Genomic DNA, 26946 nt, shown 5'->3' with positions numbered 1-26946 from the left:
ATTAATAAATATATTATGGCACGTGTAGCCATAAAGATTTTTCTTACTGTACAATGTATTTTTTTACTTTCTTTTTTTTGTTTTGTTAATGTATATATTTTTTGTGTGTGTTGTGGAGGGGTATGTTTACATTGCAACACTGTTCTAATACATTTCTAATACATAACTAAAACGACAACTAAAACCATTAATAAAAAATGCATAATTTCTTATTTTCATTTAGTTTTAACTTCTTGTACTAAAATAACTCAAACTAAAATAAACGTGAATAAAGTATAAATGCACGCACACATATAAAGGAGAACTACTAAAAATGACAACAAAAATTACACAAAAAAAGAAAATCAGATTATGATCCTAATAGTGCTGTCAAATAATTAATCATGATTAATCACATCCAAAATATTGTTTTGTTTACATAATAAATGTGTGTGTACTGTGTATATTTGTTATGTATATATAAATTAATACACATGCATGTATATATTTAAGAAAAATGTTATGTTTATATATTAAAAACGTGTATTTAATATTTAATTTATTATGTAAATTATATGGATATAAATATATACATGTAAATATTTTAAAAATATATACTGTGTGTGCGTGTATTTATATATACATAATAAATATACACAGCACACACATATTATGTAAACAAAAAAATTGTGATTAATCGTGATTAATTGTTATATTTTGATTATTACATTTTATTTTGTTTATGCTGTTGTTGGGATTTTATTTATTTAGGTTTATTCTTTATTTGTATATATATGTCATTAGTTGTTGTTGTCCCGCGAGGAGGGTTTTCTCGCCGAGGATCTGGCCTCCCGCGCGCCGCTCAGTCCGCGGTGGAGCTGATGGAGGCGCGATCATGGCTCCGTTTCCCGACGAGGTGGATGTTTTTACCGGACCTCACTGGCGCATGAAGCAGCTGGTGGGGCTCTACAGCGAGAAGGTTCGTGTCTGATCCGTTTCATGTGTTATTTTACCCACAGAAGGAGTTTTTAAGTCGTTTGATGGTGTGTTTGAGGAGCGCTAATGTTAGCAAGACGGCTAATAAACAGACATCAGAGTTTAATGTAAACATCTGATAACCGTCTGATCTCAAATCAGCACAAACACTTAATTTCATCTTTATTTTTATATATATTATGCACATTTTATCCCATTCGTATCCATAGACCGAGTCTACGAGAGTTTAATAACAATGTCTGATCTCAGATCTGTACAAAACACGTTATGAAATGCAATAAAAACATCAAAAATAATCATAACTTGCGTAGGGTTGCATTTAAAGTGAATTTCTGAACTCAGAAATCTTTAAAAACACGTAATAGTAATAATACTAATATAAACACTCAAACTCCTAACCCACGTGACATATGGAAATACGCAGTGTTTTATAATATTGCATTGTGTAATATATTGAAAACAGTTTTTTTGATTGATTTATTGTATTACTAACACAATATAAACTTCTATATGCCTTGTAATCTGCGTGTTAATAAATTACACAGATGTGAATTATGCCACATGCAGTGTGTCTGATCTACAATCATTTAATTTCTAGATTGAAACACTTTAAATGCACTTTATGCATTGCAGATATGATATTAAACTGAATAAACCTCTGAAATGAGATGTAAAAGTGTCATGCAGTGACCAAAGGCTTTAGTCTGATTCAGTCTGATCATGTTAATTACTCTAAACAGGTTTTGCATGGAGATTCTGATGGTTTTAATGGATTTTAGTGGGTGTGTAGCTTTCAAATCTGGACTGGTGTTTGGGTTTGGACATCACACACCCTGATTATGTAAGGTGTGTGTGTGTGTGTGTGTGTGTGTGTGTGTTTGCTGTGTCAGTAGGTTTGTTGTGTTTAGTGCATCCACACACACTCTTGTATCTCAGCTGCGTCTGAACTCGTGTAATGTATGACACAGATTCATCTTTATATAACACTAATGCTCCTCTGATAGGAGTTAGTAATGGTCATCTAGAGCAGAGGTTTTCAATCGTTTCGATGCTACAGATCCATAAATATGATCATCCTCGTGTGAGGGACCGCCATCCTACAAACACAGCTATATATTTTCATGAGTGAAATATTATTTGGAAAATATTTAGTTTCTAATATATATATATTTTTTTAAATCCAATTTACTACAGTACTCTACTGTTATGTACTATGTATTCCATTTTTATTTATTTATTTTTAATTAGTCGATTTTAATATATTTTTTTTGGAGTCAAGTTTTTAATATTTGTAATTATTTTAGTATTTTTGTGTATTTAGATCTTTAGTTATTTCCATTTTTGTTTTAATCAATTTTTTATTTATTTTTTTATTTTATTTTACTTTTTATCATTTTTTTAGTTAGCTAGATTATATTTTTCATTAATTATCCTTTTTTTATTTATTTTAATCGTTTTCAATAGTTTATTCATCATTTTAATTATTTTAGTTTTTTAGATTTATTTATTTTTTAATTAAGTTTTTATTTTAATCAATTTTAAAATGTAATTAAATGTATTTATTTAAATAATTGTTTTAATTTATTTTAGTCTTATTATTTTTTGTTTTTATTTACCTGTTTTTAAGTTTATTTTAATTGTTCAGTTAGATTTAATTTTTTATTATTTATCCATTTTCAATAGTTTATTTTTATTTTTTTTTATCAATCTTGTTTTATTAATTTGAATAATTTTTTTAAACTTATTGTTGTAATTTTTAAGTTTAATCTTTTTTGTTAGATTTAATTTTTTATTTGCCTGTTTTATTTGTTGTAATTTAGCTTAGTCCTTTATTTATTTTAATCAATTTTTTAGTTATTTCGATTTTTTTGTTTGTTTATTTTAATCAAATTTTTATATTTTTATATAATATTTAATTTATATAATACTCTCTCACTCTCTCTATAATTTCTTTATTCTTTTTATATGATCTTTTTTTTTTTTATTTTAATCTATTTATTAATTAATTTATTTTGTTAGTTAGATCTATTTATTTATTTTCATCCCTAGACCTCTGTTTGAAACCCCTGGTCTAGAGAGGACGATATCCAGCATAATGGCGATATTTTACAGTCATTTCCGAGTCATACATAAAATCTCAATATCATAACCTCAGAATGGCCAAAATCCCATTTTATGTTATCAGTCTATCTCTGCTGTATACAAACCTGCATCCAGTCAGTAACTGGATCATCTTTTATATGAAACAGATGAGAGAGATGTTCTGGATTATTATTATTATTGTCATATTTCATTGCTGTGTTTCCATCCACAGCTGTCCAACACCAACTTCTCCAACAACAGGGACTTCCGCTCGTTTCTGCAGTCGCTCCTGGCCACGTTTAAGGAGTTCAAGATGCACGAGCAGATCGAGAACAAGTGCATCATGGAGCTGCTGCAGGAGCGCAGTCAGACCGTATATCACGTGCACGCTGACAACAAGCTCTCCGAGATGCTGTCGCTCTTCGAGAAGGGGCTGCGCAGCGTCAAGGTGTGTGTGTGTCTCAGCAGAAATGACACTCTGTTAATGACACACTGATAATTACTGATATGCTGTTGTGGACATTCAGTGGTGAGAACGACCGCTAGCCCTGACGTGACACAGACCTTGTTTATGCACTTATCATTGTTTATGTGACCCTGGACCACAAAACCAGTCATAAGAGTCAATTTTGGTAATAAATAATCTTTCCATGGATGTATGGTTTGTTATGATTGGACAATATTTGTCTGAGATACAACTATTTTTGAAAATCTGGAATCTGAGGGAGCAAAAAAATTTAAACATTGAGAAAATCTCCTTTAAAGTTGTTCAAATGAAGTTCTTAGCAATGCATATTACTAATCAAAAATGAAGCTTTGATATATTTACAGTAGTACATTTATAAAATATCTTCATGGAACATGATCTTAATATCCTAATGATTTTTGTCATAAAAGAGAAATGTATAATTTTGATCCATACAGTGTATTGTTGTCTATTGCTACAAATATACCTGTGCTACTGATGACTGCTTTTGTGCTGCAGGGTCACTAGTTAAATAAAGCTAAATCCATAATAAAAAATAAAAAAAAGTGGTTACTTGGAATAGAATAAAGTATAAAAAAAACTTATTGTATTTCAACTATTTGGCAAGGCAACAATTCTCATTGTCATTTAGTTTTTGGTGTACTAAAATAAACTAAAACTGAAATAAAAATGTATAAAAACTACATAGATATATTTAGAAAATATGTTTTTATTATTGATTTATTTTTATGTATATTTTGGTCAAGGTTATTGTTTTTTTATTTAATATTAAATGTTTTAAATTTATTTTAGTCATTTTTTAAATTTATTTTAATCTGTTAGTTTCTCATTTTAGTTTAGTTTAGCCTGGTGTACTAAAATTACAAACTTAAAGTATGTATAAAAAAAATGGTAATTTTTTTTATTTTAATCATTTTTTAGTTTAGTTTAGATTTTTATTTTTGAATTATCCACTTTATTTGTTTGTTATAATCACGTCATTTAGTCATTTTAATCTATTTATCCAATTAGTTATATTTAATGTTTTACTCTTTATTGTCATATTTTTTTATCTTGTATTTATTTTCCTATATATTACATTTAAACAAATATTTTAGTCAAATATGTATTTATTTAGTTAGGATTTATTTTTATTTGTTGGTTTTAATCAAGCTCTTTATTGATTTAATGCATGGTTTTTAATTTAGTATTTTTATTTTAATCTATTCATTCAATTAGTTAGATTTTTTAATTCTTTATGCATGTTAATCTTATTTTTATTTTTATTTACTATATAACCACTTAAAAAGTAACAAAAATGACAAAACCAACAACAAAAATACTAAAACTTAAACTAAATTTTAAAATAATTTTAGAAAAAATAAATATATAAATAATAAAAGCGGCAACAAAAAGCTGTTTATTTGTAATGGCCTGAGAAAAGCTGAAAAAAAGGCAATGGACAAACTTTTTAAATAATTATAAGAAACTATATTATATATATATTTTAAGCGGGCGTCAAGATAAAATACTACAATTTTATATGACCCTCTATTTAAGTATTTAAACAAAAGTGCCGTACAGAATCATCCACAAGATTTTTGTCTTCGATGACAAAGTCCATTTCGACATGTCAGGCCAAACTTGCCAAATTTAGGGAATTTTCCACTCGATTATTTACAGGGCATTGGGAAATCCTGCTCCGAGTTCCTGTCCGGAAAATGGAAGGAATGAAGATATTGAGTGTCTGTAAACAGCAGGCTTCTAATAACTGCAGTCATGAAATCAATTCTCATGTGAGCGTCAGCTTATCGAAGCGCTCCATCTGCAGACTGTGTTTCTCGATGGGTTTTGACTCTGTGTTTGAGAGTGAATCCTCGTCAGTCGTGATGAGGTTGGGGTCGTCTCAGGTAAATGACGGGTTAATTGATGTGTTTCAGAGCGAGTACGAGCAGCTGAATTACGCGCAGCAGCTGAAGGAGAGGCTGGAGGCCTTCACTCAGGACTTCCTTCCTCATATGAAGGAGGAAGAGGAGGTGAGACTCGCGTCATCACACTCATATTACATCAGACCAAAACAACAGCAAAAAAAGCCCTGCTTTGATTAATATTAGTGTTTACACATTGTGCTATATACATAACACAAAATACATGTCTGAACTACATCAGATGTTATTAAAATGGTGTACCAGCTGAATCCCTGTTTTATTTGTTTTTATTTTATTGTTTTTTTTTATTTCATTATTCAGTTATTTTATATTAAAGTATCTACTGAGATTGTTAATAATAATTTATAGGTGTACCATATGATTCTGTAAGCTCAATTCCTGTTTATTTATATTTTATTTAGTTTAATTTAGTTTTATTTTAATAATAGTAATACTAATAATACTTTATAGGCATATCATACAATTATGTAAGCTCATTCTCTGTGATTTTATTTTAAGTATCAATTAATTAAATTTTCAGTAAAAATAAAATAATAAATATTAGTGCTGTCAAACGGTTAATTGCATCCAAAATAAAAGTTTTTGTTTACAAAATGTGTACTGTGTATATTTATTATGAGTGTATAAATACACAGACATGCATGTATATATTTAAGAAAAAATTTATGTTTATATATTAAGTATATTTATATACAATATAATTATTTGAACATAAATATATACATGTAAATATTTTCAAAATATAGACTGTATGTGTGTGTATTTTTATATACATGATAAATATACAGAACACACATATATTATGCAAACAACGCATTTTATTTTGGATGCACTAGTTTGTATATAATACCAGAGAGAAGTCTTATAGTTTGATTGTTTTAATGTTTATTTCTAAAATATACCACCACTTTCCAAAGGTTGGCGTCTGCAACATATTTGACCATTTTTAAAAAGAGTCTCTTCTGCTCACCGAGGCAGCATTTATTTGATTGAAAATACAGTAAAAATGATGAAATATTAGAATTTAAAACAGCTGTTTTCTATGTGAATATCTGTTAAACTGTAATTTATTTCTGTGATTTTCAGCATCATTCCTCCAGTCTTCAGTGTCACATGATCTTCAGAAATCATTCTAATTTACTGATCAACAAACATTTCTGATTATTATCAATGTTGAACACAGTATTTCTGTGGAAACCGTGATGCATTTTATTTTTCAGGATTCACAGATGAATAGAAAGTTCAGAAGAACAGCATTTATTTGAAACCGAAATCTTTTGTCACATTATAAATGTCACTTTTGAGCAATTTAAAACCTCATTAAAGAATAAAAATATTAATTGTATTATTCATTTTTTTTTTTTTTAAATCAATTTACTAAACTTATACGATATAATGTACTTTAACTGTGCAGTGGCCCCCTAGAAGCGTCTGTGTGCTGGATCTGGTCCCTCCTGTAGCTCAGAGTGCTTTCTTTAATCACATGTGCTGTGTATGTTCAGTGGTGTGTCTGATGTTTCTGCGCCTCTCCTCAGGTGTATCAGCCCATGCTGATGGAGTACTTCACATACGAGGAGCTGAAGGCCATCAAGCGGCAGGTGATGCTGCAGCACTCGTGGAGCTCCGCTGCAGACGTGCTCAAGGGCCTGAGCCTCTGGAGCCACGCCGAGGAGCTGCACAAGGCCTTCAAATACTCCGACCACGAGAAGACCGGCGACGGTGAGAGTGAGCCGAGGAGCCAACCGCACACACATCAGTCACAACACCACACCATTCATCCACAGAAGGGAAACTCCAGCAAATTAGTCCCAATGTTGGAAAAATGTTCTTAAGCGCTGGGACCAGATTGTTTATAGAATAGATCATTCAGGACACAAGTTTTTAATATTAGGGGAAGATCCTCCAACATCGAATCCCTTTATCCAAACATCCACAAAAGGGTTTAGATTCTACAAATAAAGTAATTAAGTATAGCCATGAATATTAGTATTGTATGTTTACTGCATTATAATAATAATAATTGTAATAATAACAGTTATACTGCATAAGAACAATTTTATTATTTATTAATAAGTTATTTTCTATAGACTTATAGTAATTTTTTATTTTTATTGTAATTTCTTATTTTGTTGAATGTTTTATTCAGTAAAATCAACAACAATAATTGTAATAATAATAACATTATTATTATTATTATTATTATTATTATCAATATAATGTTGTTTTATAGTTATATCGATATATGATCAAAACATTTGCGCCCTTATGCGCTACAAACATGACCAGCAAACCTTATTCATTTTATTTATCATCTTATTTGTTCACTTACTAGTTTTAGATTTTTTTATTTAAATATATCTTATATTTATAGAATAAATTTTTTATTTAGTTATCTCATTTAAATTGCATTTATTTTTTTATTTGTTTTTCAGTTGAATTATATTTAATTCAAATAAATGCATGTTTCCAAAAGTGATTAAATAAAATAGTGATTTCAATTATTTATGACTGGATGTAACTTTTGATACTTGGCGGTAAAAGTGGCTCTCCGGTTGACTTTGTCCTATCAGTGCGGCTCCCATGAAAAAAATAGTGAGGACCACTGCTCTACAATATTAATTTAAATATATAGTATATCTATAAAATATATAATATTTATTATTCTTTGATCTAATTTTATTGCATTTATTTTTTCTGTTTTTCAGTTGCGTTATATTTAAAATGATCAAGTAAATGCATGTTTCCAAAAGCAATGATTAAATAAAATTATGATTTCAATATTAACAAGAATAATCACAATTATGATTTTTACCATAATTGAGCAATAAGACTAGAAACATAATAAATAATTTTTAAAAAAGTCATGCCACTTTTTTTTGTCCCCTTCTGAGTTTAAAAAAGTTATTTATTTTTGATGAAATATTATTTGATCAAACAAACAAACAGATTAAGTTACGTTTTCCTTTAGAATAATGGAAAAATTATAATAATAGACTTTTATTTTTATTTTTTTTATATATTAAAACTTACAATTACATTTTTTTTCCCCAAATCGTGCAGCCCTAAAACATATTTCTATGTGAATATTTGTGACCCTGGAGCACAAAAGCAGTCGTAAGTCTCTGGGGTATATTTGTAGCAATAACCAACATTGTATGGGTCAAAATTATCCATTTTTCTTTTATGCCAAAAATCATTAGGATATTAAGTAAAGATCATGTTCAATGAAGATATTTAGTAAATTTCCTACCGTAAATATATCAAAACTTCATTTTTGATTAGTAATATGCATTGCTAAGAACTTAATTTGAACAACTTTAAAGGAGATTTTCTCAATATTTAGATTTTTTTGCACCCTCAGATTCCAGATTTTCTAATAGTTGCATCTCAGCCAAATATTGTCCTACAAACCATACATCAATGGAAAGATTATTTATTCAGCCTTCAGGTGATGCAGAAATCTCAATTTCCAAAAATGGACCCTTATGACTGGGTTTGTGCTCTAGGGTCACATTTAGTTGAAAATAATGTATGACAGATTAGATTTTTTGTAGGCTGTGATATTATTGATTGGATGTTTGATTCCTCACTCACATGCTCTGGGTTGCGTCAGCTTCAGCGGAGGAGCCAGCCGCTGATTTCTCAATGCGTTTCCGCGCTGAAGTAAATCTGAAGTTCCCTGGTCTGGCTGTAAATCATGTGAGCTGTGATGTGTAAGTTGTGCCGTGGCTTGTCTTCCTCAGAGCGGGGCAGTGAGCGCGGGTGCGTCTCGGCGCTGCCGCAGGAGCTGCTGCTGCGGATCTTCAGGTTTCTGGGGCCCGAGGATCTGTGCCGCTGTGGACAGGTGTGCAGCGTCTGGGCTCAGGTGGCTAAGACCGGGTCTCTGTGGAGGCACCTGTACCCCGTTCGCTGGGCTAGAGGTGCGTTACATCTCTGTCTGCTTTTCTTATTCAACATCAGTAAGTGCAGAGAAACCTGGGGTTATAAAAGAGCCACATTGAAACCGGCTTGGAAGTTGGGACCAACTTCACTTTGACAATGTGAAAAAAACCGTAGGGGTTTGATTTTGTCCATTGGTGTTGATTGTGAAAAGTGAGAGTTGCACACTTCACAATGAGAGCCTCTTGGTCAACCAGAGTATTGCAACATGTTTGATCTAATAATTTTTAGCCTATTTATTTTTATTTATTATTTTATATATTTATTTAAATATGTACATATATTAAAATATTCTATATTATTTCTAATTAATTTTTTATTTTTTCAATTGAGTTATATTTAACGGTCAAGGATATCTATCCACTGTTAAAAAAACTGTAAAAAAAAAACAAAAAAAAAGTTAAATAGATTCATGATGCTTTCAGTGAGTAATTATATTAAATTATATAAATATTACAAATAAAAAAAATATTATATTATAATTTAATTCTATGAATTAAGTTATTAACTCACTGTTAAAAAGACGGGTTTCAAAGTCAGTAAGTAATTATATTAAATTATGAATATTGTATTCATATGATTATATAAAATTATATTTATGTATTTTATTATATTTCTTAACCATTTAAAAGGATTTTATGTAGTTATTGTCATTTTGTAAGAACTAGTAAAATATGATTTTGATCAAACATTGACCAAAATAATATTCAAGCCATATTTGACCAGCTTTATCACAGATGATCATTCACAGAAGGACCAGTAATAACTTCATAAAAGTAAACAGGGTAAATTTTCAATTAATTTCACTGTTGCATTTTGTCGTATTTTTTATTATTTATTTAAAATATATATATATTATTTAATAATATATTATTATTTTCTTTTTAATAAAACTTATTGTATACTGTTATTGTAAACAGTTGTATACTGTTTTTGATAATTTAAGTAATTTATTAGATTTTTAATTTAATTTTTTTTATGAAAAACATTAGTGTACTGCATTGGTGAATTATTTTATTTTTATTTTTATAATGATAAAACTTTAATCAAAAATAGTATTGTACTGCATTAGTGAATTAGTTTTATAATAAGTTTTTTAAATTATTTTATAATACTATAAAACTTAAATTTATTGTATTCTGTGTTAGTGAGTTACTTTTATAATTATAATTTATAATTATTAATTATTTTTATAATTATGTATAGTTCATTTATTATTGTTATAATTATACAACTTTAATTAGTTGAAACACTGCATTAATGTCACTAGTTATTTTTCATTTTTAATTCAGTTTAATGTAAAAACAGAAGATGGAGTTGAGTTCAGTATCCCACACAGTGTGATCTGATGAGTTGTTGTAATTTGTTAACTGTGTGTGTAGGTGACTATTACTGCGGTCCTCCGGGCGAGTCGGACCAGGAGCCGGATGAGGATTGGGTGAAGAGTCTGCAGGATGAAGGACGAGCCTATCAGGAGTGGGACGAGGACGCAGACGTGGATGAATCAGGTGAGCCTCGCCTTGCGGCTCAAAGCTGTCCTTCCCATGATCCCGCGGGCCGTAGCTCAGCCGTGTGTTGTGCTGTGTGTCCAGAGGCGGCGTCGGAGGAGTCTCCAGCCATCAGTGCGGTTCAGAGAGAGAAGAGGCTGCTGAACGGGATCGTCCAGAACCTGCTGCCCGCCATCGGTCCATCTGTGCGCTCGCTCAGTCTGGCCTACAGCTCAGCCGTCTCCAGCAAGATGGTGCGTACGTCTGCAATGATTGTACAATGGTGCAATGTTATTTCCATGATTTCAGATTTATGTGTGGGGGTTTTTAAGGCCTAAAGTAGGCTTGTGACGGTGAAGAAATTTTCCCACCGGTTGACTTTCACTTTAGCTGCAATTCCATTGTTTTTAGTTCAAGTTTTCCCTCTTTTCCTCACTATCCTTCGCTTTTAAATGGCTTAAAAGATCTGTGCACATTTTACTTTCACTTTCAAATTTGCTGCAATTCGGCGTCAATTGCTTGAATTGAATTCAAGCAACAACAAAATGCAATGTAGAATAAAGCAATAAGCCTCATGAAGCCGTGTTTTACAGTGAATTTATAACAGCTAAGGGGCGTTGTTAGGCACAAACCCCCTCAGAGCTGTTATAAATTCACATCATCTGAAAGCTGAATAAATCATCTTTCCATTGATGTATGGTTTGTTAGGACAATATTTGGCTGAGATTCAACTATTTGAAAATCTGGAATCTGAGGGTACAAAAAAATCCTAATATTGAGAAAATCAATGGAGAGATTATTTATTCAGCTTTCGGATGATGTATAAATCTCAATTTCGAAAAATGTACCCCATATGACTGGTTTTGTGGTCCAGGGTCACATACATGAAACAAATGTTTAAAAAAAACTTCCAATATCACCTTAGATAAATGGCAGAAGTCAACAGGCAATTTCTTAATATAATTTCTATTAATTCTCCACTGAATTATGTGATCTGTCCGTTTTCTTCCTCGTGCGCGAGTGTTATATGAGTCAGAGCAGGCGAAAAAATTCAAGTCAAACATTTTCTACATGAAATATGAAAGCAAATAGACATGATTATGACGATATATTTTCCATATGTGTTTTGTATGCAGCTCATGGCATTTGTATAACTATAAATGATTGACCATAAGCAGAGTGGCTTTATTAAACACACAAAGAGTGCATATGTCTTCCTATTATGGAATCAAAATCAACTATATATCACAATCGGACGTTATCACAAGCACTCGATGATGGTTTAAAGTGGGTTTTAAGCAAAAACATAATTGCAAACATTTTCAAATGTTGCTTGATGCTAATTGTACTTCTATTTATATTTGATGATGTATTATTGTAAGCATTATAGATAGTTTGTGTTTCTGGCATAGAACCAAACTTTATCTTAATGTAATGCTGGATATTGAGCAGCGGACGGGGTTAAATCCATATACGAGATGTATATCAGAGAATTTGTTCTGCTTGTTTCATGAATGAGGCCCAATGTTTTAATTATTGTTAAATTATTATATAATTGTTTTAAAAAGGTATAATCTGTTAGCTATAATCTAACCTAATACAGTAGTGATGATATTTGATTATATTTTTGTAAGATAACTTTGACTATTAAGCATATTTACTAGTCTGTCCTACTAAATGCTAATGTTTTTTTAATTGCATTTAATTAATAGTTTTTTTTTTTTTTTTAATTTCCCAAAAAAGTTTATTTTGGGAACTACAATCTAATCTAATCATTATTATATTATACTATATTATTTAATATATAAATTACGTAATTATTTAAATATACTATGTTATATTATTATATGTCTATGAAATATAGTTGTTATATAAAACTTTTGAAAGATAACTTTGACTACTAAGCATATTGTCCTGCTTTTATTATTACATTTTTTATTACCAAAATGAATGAATACTTTTTAAAAAGATTTAATCTGGGAATAATATAATATTTTATTTTCTACTGTATTAGAAATTATATTTTTTATGAAATGTAGTTATTATATTGTATTTTTGTAAAATAACTGACTATTAAGCATTTTTTGGTCTGTACTACTGTTAGTAATATGTTATTCATTTATTATTATTAAATGTAATTAATTCTACTTGTGTTTATATATTAATACTGTATGAATTATATTGTTATATTATATTTCTATGAAATATAGTTATTATTCTTCTTCAGTAAACTATTTAAAGTTGTTCTTATCATTTGTATATAAATGTAATTGTATATTGTATTCCTTGATGCTGTAATGCCATGTAAATAATACCCTGACTTCTCCTTCCAGGTGCGACAGATCCTCAGTTTGTGCCCACACCTGACTCACCTGGATCTCACGCAGACTGACGTCTCTGACTCTGCCTTTGACAGGTTGGCTCTTCTTCTGATTTCTTTTTCCAGACCACACTCATCTGGCTATTTGTTGTAACGGCACATTGATTTTAATGGGACCCATTTTCAGTATTTTGTCATTTAATTACAAAATAAATGTAATTGTAATCAGTTAACTGTAATTAAATTACAGTAATGAAGATGTTAACGATTACAAAGGGGCTTACATCTGAAGTTTTTTCACCCACACACCAACATGCAGATTTAATTGACTTCTTTCATAAATTGCATTGACTGCTTTAAAATATGAGACACCAATGAGTTTAGGAGACAGAATAGGATGCATGCGTATTCATTAACTGTTTTATTTCCTATTTGGGTTTATGTATATGCTTTATTTTTTAAGATTACGATTTTGCAAGACATTGTTCGATGCCAGTGTTTCCTGTCACAGCTATGCAAAAATTTGATTGCAAAAAGAGTATCGTATCTCTTAAACTATTTCCTGTTATGATTTTAAATCTGTATTTAACCTCAAAGTAAAAAGAAGTGCTAAAGTCTGATTTATGGTGGCTGTGCTTTAAAATTAAATTATAATCTCAATTCAAGTGATGAAGGATTTTGAAAGTCTGACAGTAATCAGTGTTGAGTTCTACTGTAAGATTAACTCTGCTTGCTTTAAATGTCTGAAAATGATTATCAGTTGAAAACAATAGAAATTTAGAAAAGTAATCAGTTGCATTACTTTAATAAAGTAATTGAAATAATTACACTACTTATTACATTTTAAATAGGGTAACCTTCCAAACACTGCCCATTTGAAATCGAGAATATTACAACTTTCAGTTTTTTATTTATTTATTTTATTTTTTCAGCTGGGCGGAGTTTGGGGCGTGTCGTACTCTGGAGCAGCTGGATCTCTCGGGATGCGACAAAATCACGGACCGCACACTAAAGATCCTGTCGCTGGGATTGGGCGATTTAACATCACCCTGCCCGGATCGCGGAGCCAAGCTGCTGAAAGCCCCGCCCTCTCCCATCAAATTCCAGGATGAGTGTTCCCTCCCACCAATGGGGCGCAGCTGCCAGGATCTCATTTTCAAGTGGAGACCCGGTGGGCGTGGCTCTGGCTGTGGCCCCACCCACTTCTGGGTTCTCGACCCGGCCAAACTCGCCGACATCGAGGATGCGGCTGATTGGAGCAGACGAGGGGGTGTGTCTGCACAGGAAAGTGGGTGTGGCTGCATTTTAGAGCTGCAGGGAGGCGGCAGCTCATGCTGCTGTAAGAGGAGCCGGAGGCGGAGCTTCAGGACTGGTATAAGCCCCTCCCACTGGCAGTACGGCTCTATGGGCGAGGCCCTGTGTGGTCACTCCACCTGCTGCACCTCTGACATGGCGCTCTGGACTGTGAGAGAAGCGCAATGTGACCTCCAGGCCACCGGGGGCAGTGTTGAGTTTCGGACTAAATGCTCGTTTGAGGGTGAATCTTGCCCTGAGCATCACAACAGGACTAACCAATCAGGAGCCTATCGGGCACTCAGGTTCCTCAGCCTGTCTGGATGCTATCAGATCACGGATCTTGGCATGAGGTACGAAATAAATACTCTCTCGTACACGATTGGTTTTCATAATGCCACAGTTTCAGATAATATCTGAGATATTTCATGATTCTTTAAACAAATTAAATATGTCAGTGAAAGCAAATCTGCTATTAAATGCATTCCTTTATTTAAAAGGAAGTTAAAGTTAAATTGAATTAAGTTAATTTTAAATTAAATGTAAGCATGACAAGCTTTCAAGTTCTCAGTGAAGTCAAAATTAATATTTTGGTCAGTTTTATATATGAAGCTTGGTTTTGTTTACTACACACACACACTAGGGCTGTACATTTTTTTCGAATATTTGGCAAATTTAAAAACAAAATCCACATTCGAATGCAAAACGTTCGAATTTGAGGTGTGCGTCAGGCGGCTTTATCAGTGGCGCACGAGATGCGATGAAGATGTAGGTGTCATTGCATTTTAATGCTTTTATAACCTATCCAGTTAAACCCACTGGATACGCTGTTCATTCAAAATACTGCGGAAAAAGAGAACATCAATGCGGAGATGATGTTGTTTACGTCAAAACTGAAACCAAGCCGTTCACACAGAACGTATAATTTGCGCATTTTCTAGAGGGACATCTATCACCGTTGCACTCACGTCTCGCAAAAGAGAGACGGATATTTCGAAAGCCATTTAAAATTATTGTTCAACTTTGAAAAAACATGTCTCGACTTTAAGCGGCATTTCAACTGCACGCAACATTTTTCAAAGATAGTCGCGTTATTGTATGCTTTGAAGAACCGTGGATTAGTAATATTTTTGCTCGATGCGCCCTCTTGTGGCCTCAGGAGAGAAGACAAAAGTTTTTTTTCCTGAAACTGAAATTATGCCTTTTAAATTAAAATTTAATTCAAATAATATTTAGATACAAAATTGGAATTGAGTTTTTGACAGCCCTAACACACTGAAGCTCGTGACGCGCGCAGTGATTTCAGCCTCTGTTTTCTCAATATATGAGTACATAAATACATAAACAACATCTCCAAAATGCCTCCGAGAGTCACTTCATAAGCATTTTACCCTTTAATTTGAGTAAAACCAGCATCATATCACAGAAGAACACAGACATTTAAAGGTATTCATGGTAACCATCAAAATAACCCGTAAAATTTACTTGTTCAGTAGAATGTAATGCTACTACTAAAATTGATAGAAACTTTATTTTTAAGGAATAATCACACATTTCCTGTTTTAATGTTAATAGTAAATCCTCTTTGTTTGCCAAAAATAGTTTAATTTTCAATAATTAAAAGATAAATGAAATTAATGTTTTCTGCCTTCATTTGATAACCATAAAAAACTAAATACACAACACAGAATTTCTGAGGAAAAAACATTTCATTAGGCTGTTTTAAGAATAAATTTGAAAAACTTAAGTTGTGTTCATGCATTCAAATGATTAGACATAAAACACAGAATCTGGTAACAATAAGACACATGGTGAGGAAAAACAAAGCATTTCATATAGGACCCTAAGCATGTAGTTTTTGTTTAACTTTTATAAATTCACTGAAATTGTATAAGTTTCATGATTTTAATTAATTTGATATGCTTTTTGATTAATAAATAGTTAAAAAAATTTACTTTTTATTAAAAAGGAGTCCAGATAAATTAAAATGTAAACAAATGGAATCCAGAAAACTCAGTCCATCCATCTATCTATCTGTAACATATATATATCTGTGTGTGTGTATGTATATAGATTTTGAAAAATATTTTACCCTTATTTTTATGTTCTGTATATATGTGTGTGTGTATGCGTGTGTTTTTTTAATTCAGTTTATATTTTAAGCCAGTGGTTTTCAAACCGGTCCTGCAAGCACCTGTGTCCTGCACATTTTCCATGTCTCCCTTGTCAGACACACCTGATTCAGGCCTTGCATCTCTACTAACGAGCTGATGAGTTGAATCAGGTGTGTCTGACAAGGGAGACGTGCTGTATCCGAAATCGCCCCCTATACACTCAAATAGTGCACTATTTGAGGGGACGGCCATTTTAAGTGGTGTTCGAAACCTTAGTGGATGTTCTCGAGTGCACTCATTCAATCCCACAATGCACCGCAAAAACGAGTGTACAACCGATGTACACTCAACGGCTAGAGAATCCCCAGAATGCACTGAGAGTCGCGCGCCGAGTCAATTCCCGCGTCTCACCAGAAGATGGCGCCCGCAGCTGAATCATATCCATTCATTGATTTTAGAAACGCTCGTCCACGGCGTAATAACGTGGAATACAACAAAGGTACAAATTAATTGTAAATTGACTATTAGGGTTTATACATAATTTCCGTGACTGAGTTCTAGATAAATCCTTCAATCTTACTACTGGAGCTGCCCATTTCAAATGATTATTTAACAGGAAGCAAACTATGCAAAAGCGGCAGTCCTTCCGGTGCACTTAGTGTCCGAATTCACTCACTCGTTTTCATTCACTCTTTCAAGTGAACTGTATGAGTGGACTAATGTAGGGAATAGTGAATGAGGGTATAGGGGGCGATTTCGGATACAGCCATAGAAAATGTGCAGGACACAGGTGCTTGCAGGACCGGTTTGAAAACCACTGTTTTAAGCAATTTGGTTGTGCTTTTGTGAGTTTTTCTTTAAATATTTCTACTTGCATCTACGTTATTTTTAATTCAGCTTTAATCATTTTAGTATTTAAACATATTTCAGTCAAGGCAATATTTCAAACTTTTTTTGCCTAATATTTTATTTCAGCTTCATTTTAAATACCGGAATAATTTTTAACAGCCTTAGTTTTTTTTTTCTTTTTAAGTTTAAGTTGTTCATCTAAAATGTATATTTCAGCTTTATTTCAATGAATGAAAACAATGGTTTTAGTTTTAGCAAACAATAGCAACATTGTTTTAGCTATTTGTTCTTGCAATTTAATTTTTATTTCTTCAAATAAGATGTATTTATCTTTATTTTTATTTCTAATTGTCTAAGTTGTAAATTTTCCCCCAATTTTTTTATTTTTATCTCACATTTTTTTAAATTTTATTTTAAAGTTAATTTAAATTAATGAAAATAGTTTTTGGTAACAGTAACGATGCTGGTTATTAAACAATTACAAACAGTATGAATAATAAATTAACTCTTTAAATGATATAAAATATTGATAAAGGTGTCATGATGCTTTTAGGCTCTCATGCTACTCTGAAATCTTGACTTTTGTTATTGAAATCACACACACACACATCTGGACAGTGTCTGAGGGTTTGTGTGTGTTGCAGGTGTCTGTCTCAGCGTGGAGGACTCCCTCTGCTGGTGCACCTCAATCTCTCCGGCTGTCTGCTCATCACGGGGGCGGGGCTTCAGGAGCTGGTGTCCGTTTGCCCCGCCCTCAACACTGAGCATTTTTACTACTGCGATAACATTAACGGTAACACACACTCAGAACATACTCACACTGACTCGTACCAAGAGTCCAGCCATACAATCTCATGATTAAAGAAAGTCCAAACTGTGCTGCTGGGTTTCTGACGAGCTAGTGATGACAAATAATGAGTAACACTTTATTTTAAGGACCAAATTCTCACTATTAACTAGTTGCTTATTGGCATGCATATTACTAGCATATTGGCTGTTTATTAGTACTTATAAAGTATATATTAATGCCTTATTCTGCATGAACATGTTTTATATCCTTTAATCCTTCTCCATACCTGAATTTACCAACTACCTAACTAAACAGAAAATTAAAAGTTTATTGAAGCAAAAGTTGTAGTTAATAGTTAGTCAATAGTGAGAATTGGTTATATATATAATTTTTTTTTTATTTTTTATTTTTTTTAACACACATTTTAATTTGGGAACCAATTCTTAAAATACACACATTCTTAAAATCTCTAAATATTTTAGCTTAAAGGTGCTTAGCTGACACAAACATTTGTGAATTCTTGTTACATGAATGTAATAATTGTATGATGTGATATATGAAACAGTCTGCTAAATGTAAATGACTGTAATGCACACAATTCCACATATGAAGTCCAAGTATGACGGCATCTAGGTAAGTAAAGGGTGGGTTATTATGAACAGTGTATTTATCTGACATAACGTGTAGCAGCTCATAGACTAGTTGCATTTTATCATATACATTTAGCATGTTTTTTGTTTATTCCTGCTGTCCACGGCCCATTTATGGGTTTCTACCCACCGTTCCTCTTGAATATAGCTCTAGAAGTATGGTTTATTTCTCGCAGTTTAGTAAATCTCCTCAGTGGACGCATTTATGCAAACTGATCCTTCCAGCACATGAATTGAAAGCTTTGTCTCTTCATTTTGAGCTTTTTTAACTTGAATCTCTCTGTGGTTCTGCAGGTCCTCATGCTGACAAGGCCAGCGGATGCCAGAATCTGCAGTGCGGCTTCAGGGCTTGCTGTCGATCCGGAGAGTGATCCTCTTTTCTCTGTATCTCTCTTTACCCCTCCACCTCTTGCCTCGTGTCCCTCTCTCATCCATGCGCACTTTAATCGGGAAATTGGTTCAGGATGCCCTTCGACGCAATTTGATTTCCCTAAAACCAAAAATGCTTTAAATAAAGTGAAATTTGGCATTTTAAACCAATCACCTTCATTGCAATTTCTGAGCGGTATTGTGAAGGAACTGAATGATGTATATTTGTAATAATATATATTTGTATATTTGTCTCCTTTCCGCTCACATGGGATGAATTTTGAGTGCTTTAAGATGTTATTTCAACATTGTGTAGGTTTTTTTTTTTTTGAGTATTTCACCCAGGCGCATTTAGTCTCTTAACTGCTCCGTCTCAAGCTCAAATCTGGCTTTACTGAACCATTACTTTAGGTTTGATGTTAAAATCACCTGCTTTGGTTCCCCTTCTCTGGACTTAAAAGTTCTTGAATAGGAAAATACTCTAGACAAGTTAATAGACCTAAGTTGACAAGCTCATTGAGTTGTAGTATGTCAAATGATGCAGGTGTTTTGGAAAACAACCGTTTAATAACCAGAAGCTGTATTGTGTTTTTATTATAACCTGATGCGGGAATGACTGGATGACCGCCAGATTTTAGTTGCAGATATTCTCTTCAGCTGCATTGAGCGAAACATCATCTGTGACTAAATATCTGGCTACCGTGTCAAAGTAGGAGCGTTTTCCCAGACTTCAAGCGTTGGTTGGTTAAAAAAGTGGTTTGTCCTGGGTATATTATACTCATTCTTCTGATTTATTTTTAGATGCTGCATGATCTGTTTCTTTTGGGTTCATTAGCTGACCATTAAAAGCACCTTGAGATAACATTTGTCTGTTGAAGTCTTTATTGAGCATAGGGGTTGCAGTGGTATTTGGTCTCGATGACCTCAAACCTGCACAACAAGTTTGAAAATGTACATGTGTGAAATTCAAGAGCTGCTCTGTGGTTCATCTTGTTTTGTGTTCTGTGGAAGAAAGTCATATAGACTTGGAACAACATGGGGATGAGAAAAAATGGGCAGAATTTTCATTCTTGGGCAAACTTGTATGAAAAGCTACCTCCTATTTTCGATTTACCTTTGAAAAACATCACGCATCTGAACGTCAGAAGCGGTCTCGTATGTGAAGCTAATGCATTTTTGCCTTCAATTAAATGTAAAACAAATGTAAATAGAGAACATGAGTGCAGTACCTTACAAACAGATTCCCTAAAGCATCAAGCTGCCAAAAAAAGATGTATTACCATTTTTTGCACTACTGATGATGCCATTTCCCGCTATATGATTTAAAGAAATTTTTTTTCTTCTGTACGATTCCAGATATAAACATTTTAATTTATTCAGGACCGCTAGCTCCTCGCTTTCCACATCTGAGATACTTGTTTCTCCCAAGCGGCAGCCTCCCGGTCCCTCACTTGAAACCAACACGGAAGTGACTTAAACGACTGGCAATTCATCGACTGGCCGCTAGAGACAGGCAATCCCATAGACTCCCCATGTTAAAATGCCCAACTTTACAGCAGAGAAAAATATATTTACAGCCTGGTGCAAAAAGTGATTTTGGTCTATATAGCTAACTTTGCCCTTCATGACAACTGTGAGGGGGTGACATTTTTTATAAGTTGAGTGACAGGTGCATTGCAGCAGCTTTAACCACTGGCGAGCTAGGTGGGCGTGGTTTCAGCAACCAGCTCCGCCCACGTCCCGCCTCTTTGCCCATTTTCGATTATCCGGGAGTGACATGTGGTGATTCGCTTGCCAAGATGGCGACGACCGACTCTGCCTACTTTGGGCTTCAGAAATGCTCTTCAGAAACCTACGGGTCAGGTAACGGACAGTTTTTTTTTTTTGTTTTTTTTTTTACAGTCTATGGTTTCTCCTCATGGCTGTTCTTATGCGTCTTTGTTTTATACAAGTTTTGTTGTTTTTGGGGCTGTCAACTACTTGCGGTGATCCACCTTCTTGCGGCTCACAGAATTTTGCAGTGGAGCCCTGAAAGAGCCCAAATCCTGGATAAAGTGGTTGAGTGAATCTGGTGTGGACTTTGTGAAGGAGGATCATGGTATCTGAGACACTGTAGAAGGACAGCTGTCCTGCCCGGTGGTCCAGATACACCCCGATCCGGTGGGATAGGGGTACATTGATCTCCGTCTCCTCGTTGTTGTGCACTAGTGCGTATCTGGATATGGAACAGTCCAGACTCCAGGAGTGCCTGTTATAGCCAAACCCACTGTTGTCTCCTTGCCCAGTTCTGTTGATGTCTTTATAGGACACTGCGAGGTCGACGCCGTACAGTCCGCTCCAGACGACCTCCCAATAGCAGCGACCTGTCAGACCTTCCTTGCTCAGCACCTGGGCCCACCACTCAAAGCGGTCCGGATGTTCTGGGTATGACTGGGGCTCAATACTGCAAGCCACAGCCTGGTTCTGTTCTGTTAACCGAAGGTTCCTGTGGGCTGTGTTTGGGTCCAGACTCAAGGGAACCAGAACTGGTGGGAAATGAGAAACGGGGTGAAAAGGCAAAACCCAAGTAAAGCCCAGCTTTACCCCAAGACCAGTCCAAAAATTTTCACGTGTATTTTTTTTGTACTCATTCTTATCAAGATGCATGCTACGGATGCGAAAACGAAATCAAACCTGATCCAATTTTTTTTTATAATGGACGAATGTTTCGGAGGCAATGTGTAAACGTGATTAACACAACGTGAGGTTGTATTTATTTTTTAACGTGCAAAAATTTCGAACTCCGTGTGCAATGACCTTTACTTGGGTCTTCACAACTTGGTAAGTTGTCTTTGTATGTAAAACAGAATTTAATGTGAATGAAGTATCTTTAGCTAACAAACCAGTACTAAGGCTAAGCATCTTTAGCGATTGGGATTTTCCTATTGTACCTTTGGCTTCATAATGAAATTTGGCATGTTTAAAAATAGTAGAATGACTTACACTCCATAAAATCCACCCTTGTCTTGGGTTCTTGCGGCAGTAGGCTCTTATCTGCAGTCACTAAAGACAAGTGAGATGTGACAGAACAGATTGTTTATTTGGGAATCTGCAGACCTTTTCACAAGAGGTTGGACACATGTAGGACTTTGTAAATCCCAAGTGTACTGTCGAGTACTAAAGAGCCCCTTAGGCAGGGGTCTCCAAACTCAGCCCTGGGTTTAGCTCCAACTTGCCTCAACACACCTGCCTGGAAGTTTATAGCATGCCTTGTAAGACCTTGATTAGCTGGTTCAGGAGTGTTTAATTAAGGTTGGAGCTAAACTCTGCAGGACACCGGTCCTCAAGGGCCAAGTTTGGAGACCCCTTCCCTAAAGCAAGACACTCAGGCCTTCAAAGGCAACTGTCCTGCAGAGTTTAGCCCCAACCCTAATCAAACGTACCTGTCTATTCATTTCAAGTAAACACTTTGGTTATGTTTTTCATGTGTTTGGTTAGGGTTGGAACTAAACTCTGTAGGACAGTGGCCCTCGATGGCCAGATTTGCCCACCAATTTACTAAAGTGACATGGACATGGATAAGATATGAGATGAGAGGAAAAATTGTATTTCCCCTGAGAAACTTTGAGGTCACTCAACAAAACTTTTGCATTTCCTTGAAATTTTGCATGGGGTTTTGTGAGGGAATGCAAAGTCTCTTTGGGGGAATGCAAAACATTTGTGAAAGAATGCACAAGCACTGAAATGCAATGTTTCCTCCAATTTCATATTTTTTTCTATCATATCCCCTTAGGGTCTACGGTGGATTCTTTACAGGCAGGTACAGATTCCATATGAAACTATTTCAACTTCAGCCCACTTACCAGTGGTACATTGATTTAGCGAAAGATGCTGAAATCCACCAGTTCTTACTGTATGTCTGACTGGTTGGTTGCTCTGCAACTTCTGGGAGTCAGTGATTGACAGGTTTGTATCAATTCATCAGTGAAACAGTCTTGTTGTACTTTTTGGATGTATGGAAATTCTAACCACAAAGCTCTAGTCTGAGTAGGACATTAGTGTGACAAACGAGTCTTATACTTTAGACTAAAATAGTTTTGAATGCAACCACTTCTGTGGACCAAATTTGCTCATCGCCCATCAGTTTTTACCTGCTGAGAATATCCTGGTTGTTTCCAGTCTCCAAATGTCCTTTATATGTGCTGTTAATGAGGTGAGGGACTTGATCACTTCTCCAAAAGAAAACTGTGGGTTAGTTGTCATGCTTTGGAAGTCAATACAAGTCAGCCAGCGGGATTGGACCTCCTACAAGATTTGGAGATAATCAGGAGAGGAAAGAAGCGATCTACAACAGATTAAGTATTAGTCATTTCAGCTCGGTGGTGCTTTTACCTGGAGGAAATAGATGTGATCATCAGTGTGTGAAAGCTGCTTCAACTCGGACTGATTTCTCTTCAACTTTGAGATCTCCTGTTCCAGATCTTGCAAATGTCCCTGAATCCGGTTCAACTCTGTGGTCATCTGACTTTGGACCAGCGTAATCATCTCTGTGTGGCTTCTCTGCATAAAGCTGAGCAGTTCGGTGAAGATCCTGTCACCTTCTTCCTCCGTTGCTTGAGTCAAGTTCTGTTAGTGGAAACATTTTTTGTTCTTGTTCTCATTTAAATTTTGGGTGAAGTGTGTACATTTTCTGGATTACTAATGGCACCAAATGTCCCTCTCCCATCTTCTATTGTTCATGGTTCAACTCACTTTGGGAAGTCAACCAATGCTTATGCCTATTCATTTGGGATAGGAGAAAGTTTTCAGACAATTATTTCAGGTACAAACTTACCCTGAGTCTACCTGATGTCTTTTGGATTTCCTTCAGCTCAGTCTCTCGATCCATAACCATCTGCGCAGATTTTTCCACCTGCCTCTGGGAATCAGTAGACAATGTCATTTAACACATTGTTCAGGTCTTTTAAATTTAGCATTACTGTTGACGGAGAACTACTGCGGTATAACAAGGACACCAGCTGCATTTCAAGGTATCATAACCTTTTGTGCCTGGTAACTGTTCTGGCAACTTGACATAGGTATGTCTTATTCTCATTGACTCCTAATTAGTGTGTCTTTTCTCAGAGGAGCTTACAAAGTCTTTTTTTACTGATTCAACATAGTCCAAAAAAAAAAAAAAAGATAGTCTCTCTCTTATTGTCCTTTTAAACTCTTCTGAACAAAGACTTAATGATTAAAAACAAAGTCTTTTTTGAGCAACATCTGCTTTACAGTAGTGGAACCAAGTCCATAATGATGATCTCTCACCAAATTCCTGATTATGACTCAAACTGCAGCTGGCTGTTCTCCAAACATATTCACCCAACCAGTTAATCGACTAAATTTCAAACATGTATTCACAAAAATAATAAAGTCTCTCTTATTGTCATCGTCTTTCCTTGATTTGAATCATTAAGGTTTCATTCTGAAGCATTTACGAAGTCTTATTTGAGCAATACCAAAAAAGCATTCCATACCAATCCCTCATCAAAATCCCATTTGTAAACCGAACTGCAACTGGCTATTCTCAAACAAATTCACCCAAAGAGTTTAAAAAGGACTTGGAATTTGACTGAAACCAACCCAAATCCCGTTTATGAACCAAACACCAACGGGCTATTCCCAAACTTATTCACCCAACTAGTTAATTGACTGCCTTTCAAACATGATTGCCTCTTATTTTCTTTGGCTTTCTTGATTTTAATCATTAAGGCTGTGTTCGGGAGAGTTTACAAAGTCTTATTTGAGCAACATCTACTCTGTAGTTGTGGAACCAAGTCCATACCAACAATCCCTCATTAAAATCCTATTTGTAAACCAAATAACAACTGGGTATTCTCAAACATATTCACCCAACCTGTTAAAAATGGCTTGTTTATATTAAAAACCTCCTTGGACTCAAACCGACCCCACCCCCCCTTTACCTGTTTCTCTGCTCGTTCTGTAGCAGCCGAGACCATGTCATGTCCTTTGTGGTTGGTGTCCAGCATGCAGAGGCAGCAGATACACTGGTGGTCAGTGCGGCAGTAAACCTCCAGGAGCTTATGATGTTGGGGGCACGTCTTTTTTTGGAGCTGTCCAGTGACATCCACCAGTAAGTGTGCTTTCCCAACATTCAGTTCTTTATGCAACCTGAGGTGAGTTTCACAGTAAGACGCCAAACACACCAGACATGTCTTGATGGCTTTCTCTTTCCTATCACTGCAAGAGTCGCACTCCACATCCTCAGCTTGCTCCGTCTGAAGTCCTGTCCTCTCCAGTGCCTCTGCAACACAGACAACAGATTTGTCCAGATCTGACACAGAAGCATTGGAATCATCCAGATCTGCAGCTGGAGCCTCGTATTCTTCTGGATCTGCAGCTGGAGCCTCGTATTCTTCCAGATCTGTCCCACATGAGGAATTCTGTTTACACTGAGGGCAGCTGTTTTCCTGCAGGTCCTGGAGGCAAACGGAGCACACGCGTGAGTCCTGTTCATCTGCCATTTGCATGAAGAACAAGGAGCTCGGTGTTAAAGGGACTCTACAAACAGTTTAGTTTCGTTTCATTCTTTTCCTTGTGCGTGTATGTGGGCGGGACTCTCTTATGTGTGTGTGTGGCCACAGATAGAGAGAGACAGAACTGAAGCTTGCTCTAATGTGAAACCTTAATAGAGAGACATGCAGTTGCTTGCCAGGGCGATGCCGCTTGCTTTTTTAGCAAAATAATATCAGACTAACTAGCTAGTAAAATTAATTTGTATATGCATAGGAATACAAAGGAGAGACATTGCACCATCATGTTGTTTCAAGTCTCTTTTCCTTTTTTGAAAGCCATTGCTGTGTATTTGCATAGAGAAGAAAAATTATGTTTTTCCACTGGTTTTATAGTATTTTTCCCCTCTGTAGTCACCTCCAGGGAAGTGTGTGTTATACAGTATATATGTATAATATACCCAGGTGCCGTGCATTTTTCAAAACAGAAACTTGTGTAACTTGTTAAGAGAGACAATAAAACAGGAAGAGCCGTAATACGGGCTGTTTCATAATTGAATGCTTTTTGTTTCATAAGATTATTTCATATGCTCTGTTTAAGAAGTGGCATGGTTTATTCTTTGGTTCATGTTATTTCTCTGCTCAACATCATTGGAATTATTTTAATGGTTTAAGATCAGTTTTAATAATTCGATGTTAATGAGTAAAAATGTTCTCATTTTCCCATAAAGTCCTTGTCTGATGTCAGATATGTTTATGTAGACTATATAAATGCTGATCTTTATATAGTTAATATATGCAAAAAAAAAAGGGGGGGGGGGGGGCTAGTTGACAAATAGACAACTTTTTTTGTCCAACATAAAGATCTTTCCCAACATCAGAATCACCTGTCTAAAAATAATACTTTTAGTTGAGAAAACTTGGGAAAATATTGTTATGAATCATATATTTGTGTTTGTCATTGTATTTGTCATCTTTTAGCTATTAATAAATACAAATGATGACTTAGTTATTTTAAAGACATTTGAAGACTATATAATCGATAATAAAAATACACAGTATTCATCATGAAATTCTTTTTTAATTTTTTTTTTGTAAATATTTAAAATATTTATCATGAAGGGATATACATCAGCCCCCCCCCCCCCCCCCCCCCCCCCCAAAAGCTGGTA

The 26946-nt window shown here is 34.5% G+C and overlaps 2 protein-coding genes across 6 annotated transcripts; one reads left to right on the top strand and one right to left on the bottom strand.

Moving 5' to 3' along the window:
* Nucleotides 1–844: 844 nt before the first annotated feature.
* On the top strand, nt 845–20143 carry LOC306859826 (F-box/LRR-repeat protein 5-like). 5 transcript variants are annotated; one of them, XM_079401137.1, is made up of 12 exons: nt 850–958; nt 3290–3505; nt 5464–5559; nt 7008–7191; nt 9216–9392; nt 10794–10919; nt 11004–11152; nt 13232–13314; nt 14151–14864; nt 18119–18191; nt 18240–18267; nt 19209–20143. In XM_079401137.1, the coding sequence occupies exons 1-12, from the start codon at nt 875–877 to the stop codon at nt 19283–19285; spliced, it is 2007 nt and encodes a 668-aa protein (XP_079257263.1). In that variant the 5' UTR covers nt 850–874; the 3' UTR covers nt 19286–20143. The 5 variants fall into 5 exon arrangements, with proteins under 5 accessions (XP_079257262.1, XP_079257263.1, XP_079257261.1 ...); XM_079401136.1 differs by having other exon boundaries at nt 845–958; nt 18119–18267; XM_079401135.1 differs by having other exon boundaries at nt 7008–7197; nt 18119–18267.
* Nucleotides 20144–20150: 7 nt separating this feature from the next.
* Nucleotides 20151–25865, bottom strand: LOC306859828 (tripartite motif-containing protein 16-like). The gene is made up of 6 exons (XM_079401139.1): nt 25226–25865; nt 24097–24180; nt 23655–23888; nt 23414–23567; nt 22266–22325; nt 20151–21808 (listed from the first exon to the last, which is right to left on the bottom strand). Exons 1-6 carry the CDS (start codon nt 25790–25792, stop codon nt 21180–21182), a joined length of 1728 nt encoding a protein of 575 aa, XP_079257265.1. The 5' UTR covers nt 25793–25865; the 3' UTR covers nt 20151–21179.
* Between the last annotated feature and the right edge of the window lie 1081 nt (nt 25866–26946).

Source organism: Barbus barbus, assembly GCF_936440315.1.
Source record: "Barbus barbus genome assembly, chromosome: 40".
Classification (NCBI taxonomy): Eukaryota; Metazoa; Chordata; class Actinopteri; order Cypriniformes; family Cyprinidae; genus Barbus; species Barbus barbus.
Note: the sequence above shows the minus strand (reverse complement) of the source record. Positions and strands in the feature narration are given on the sequence as shown.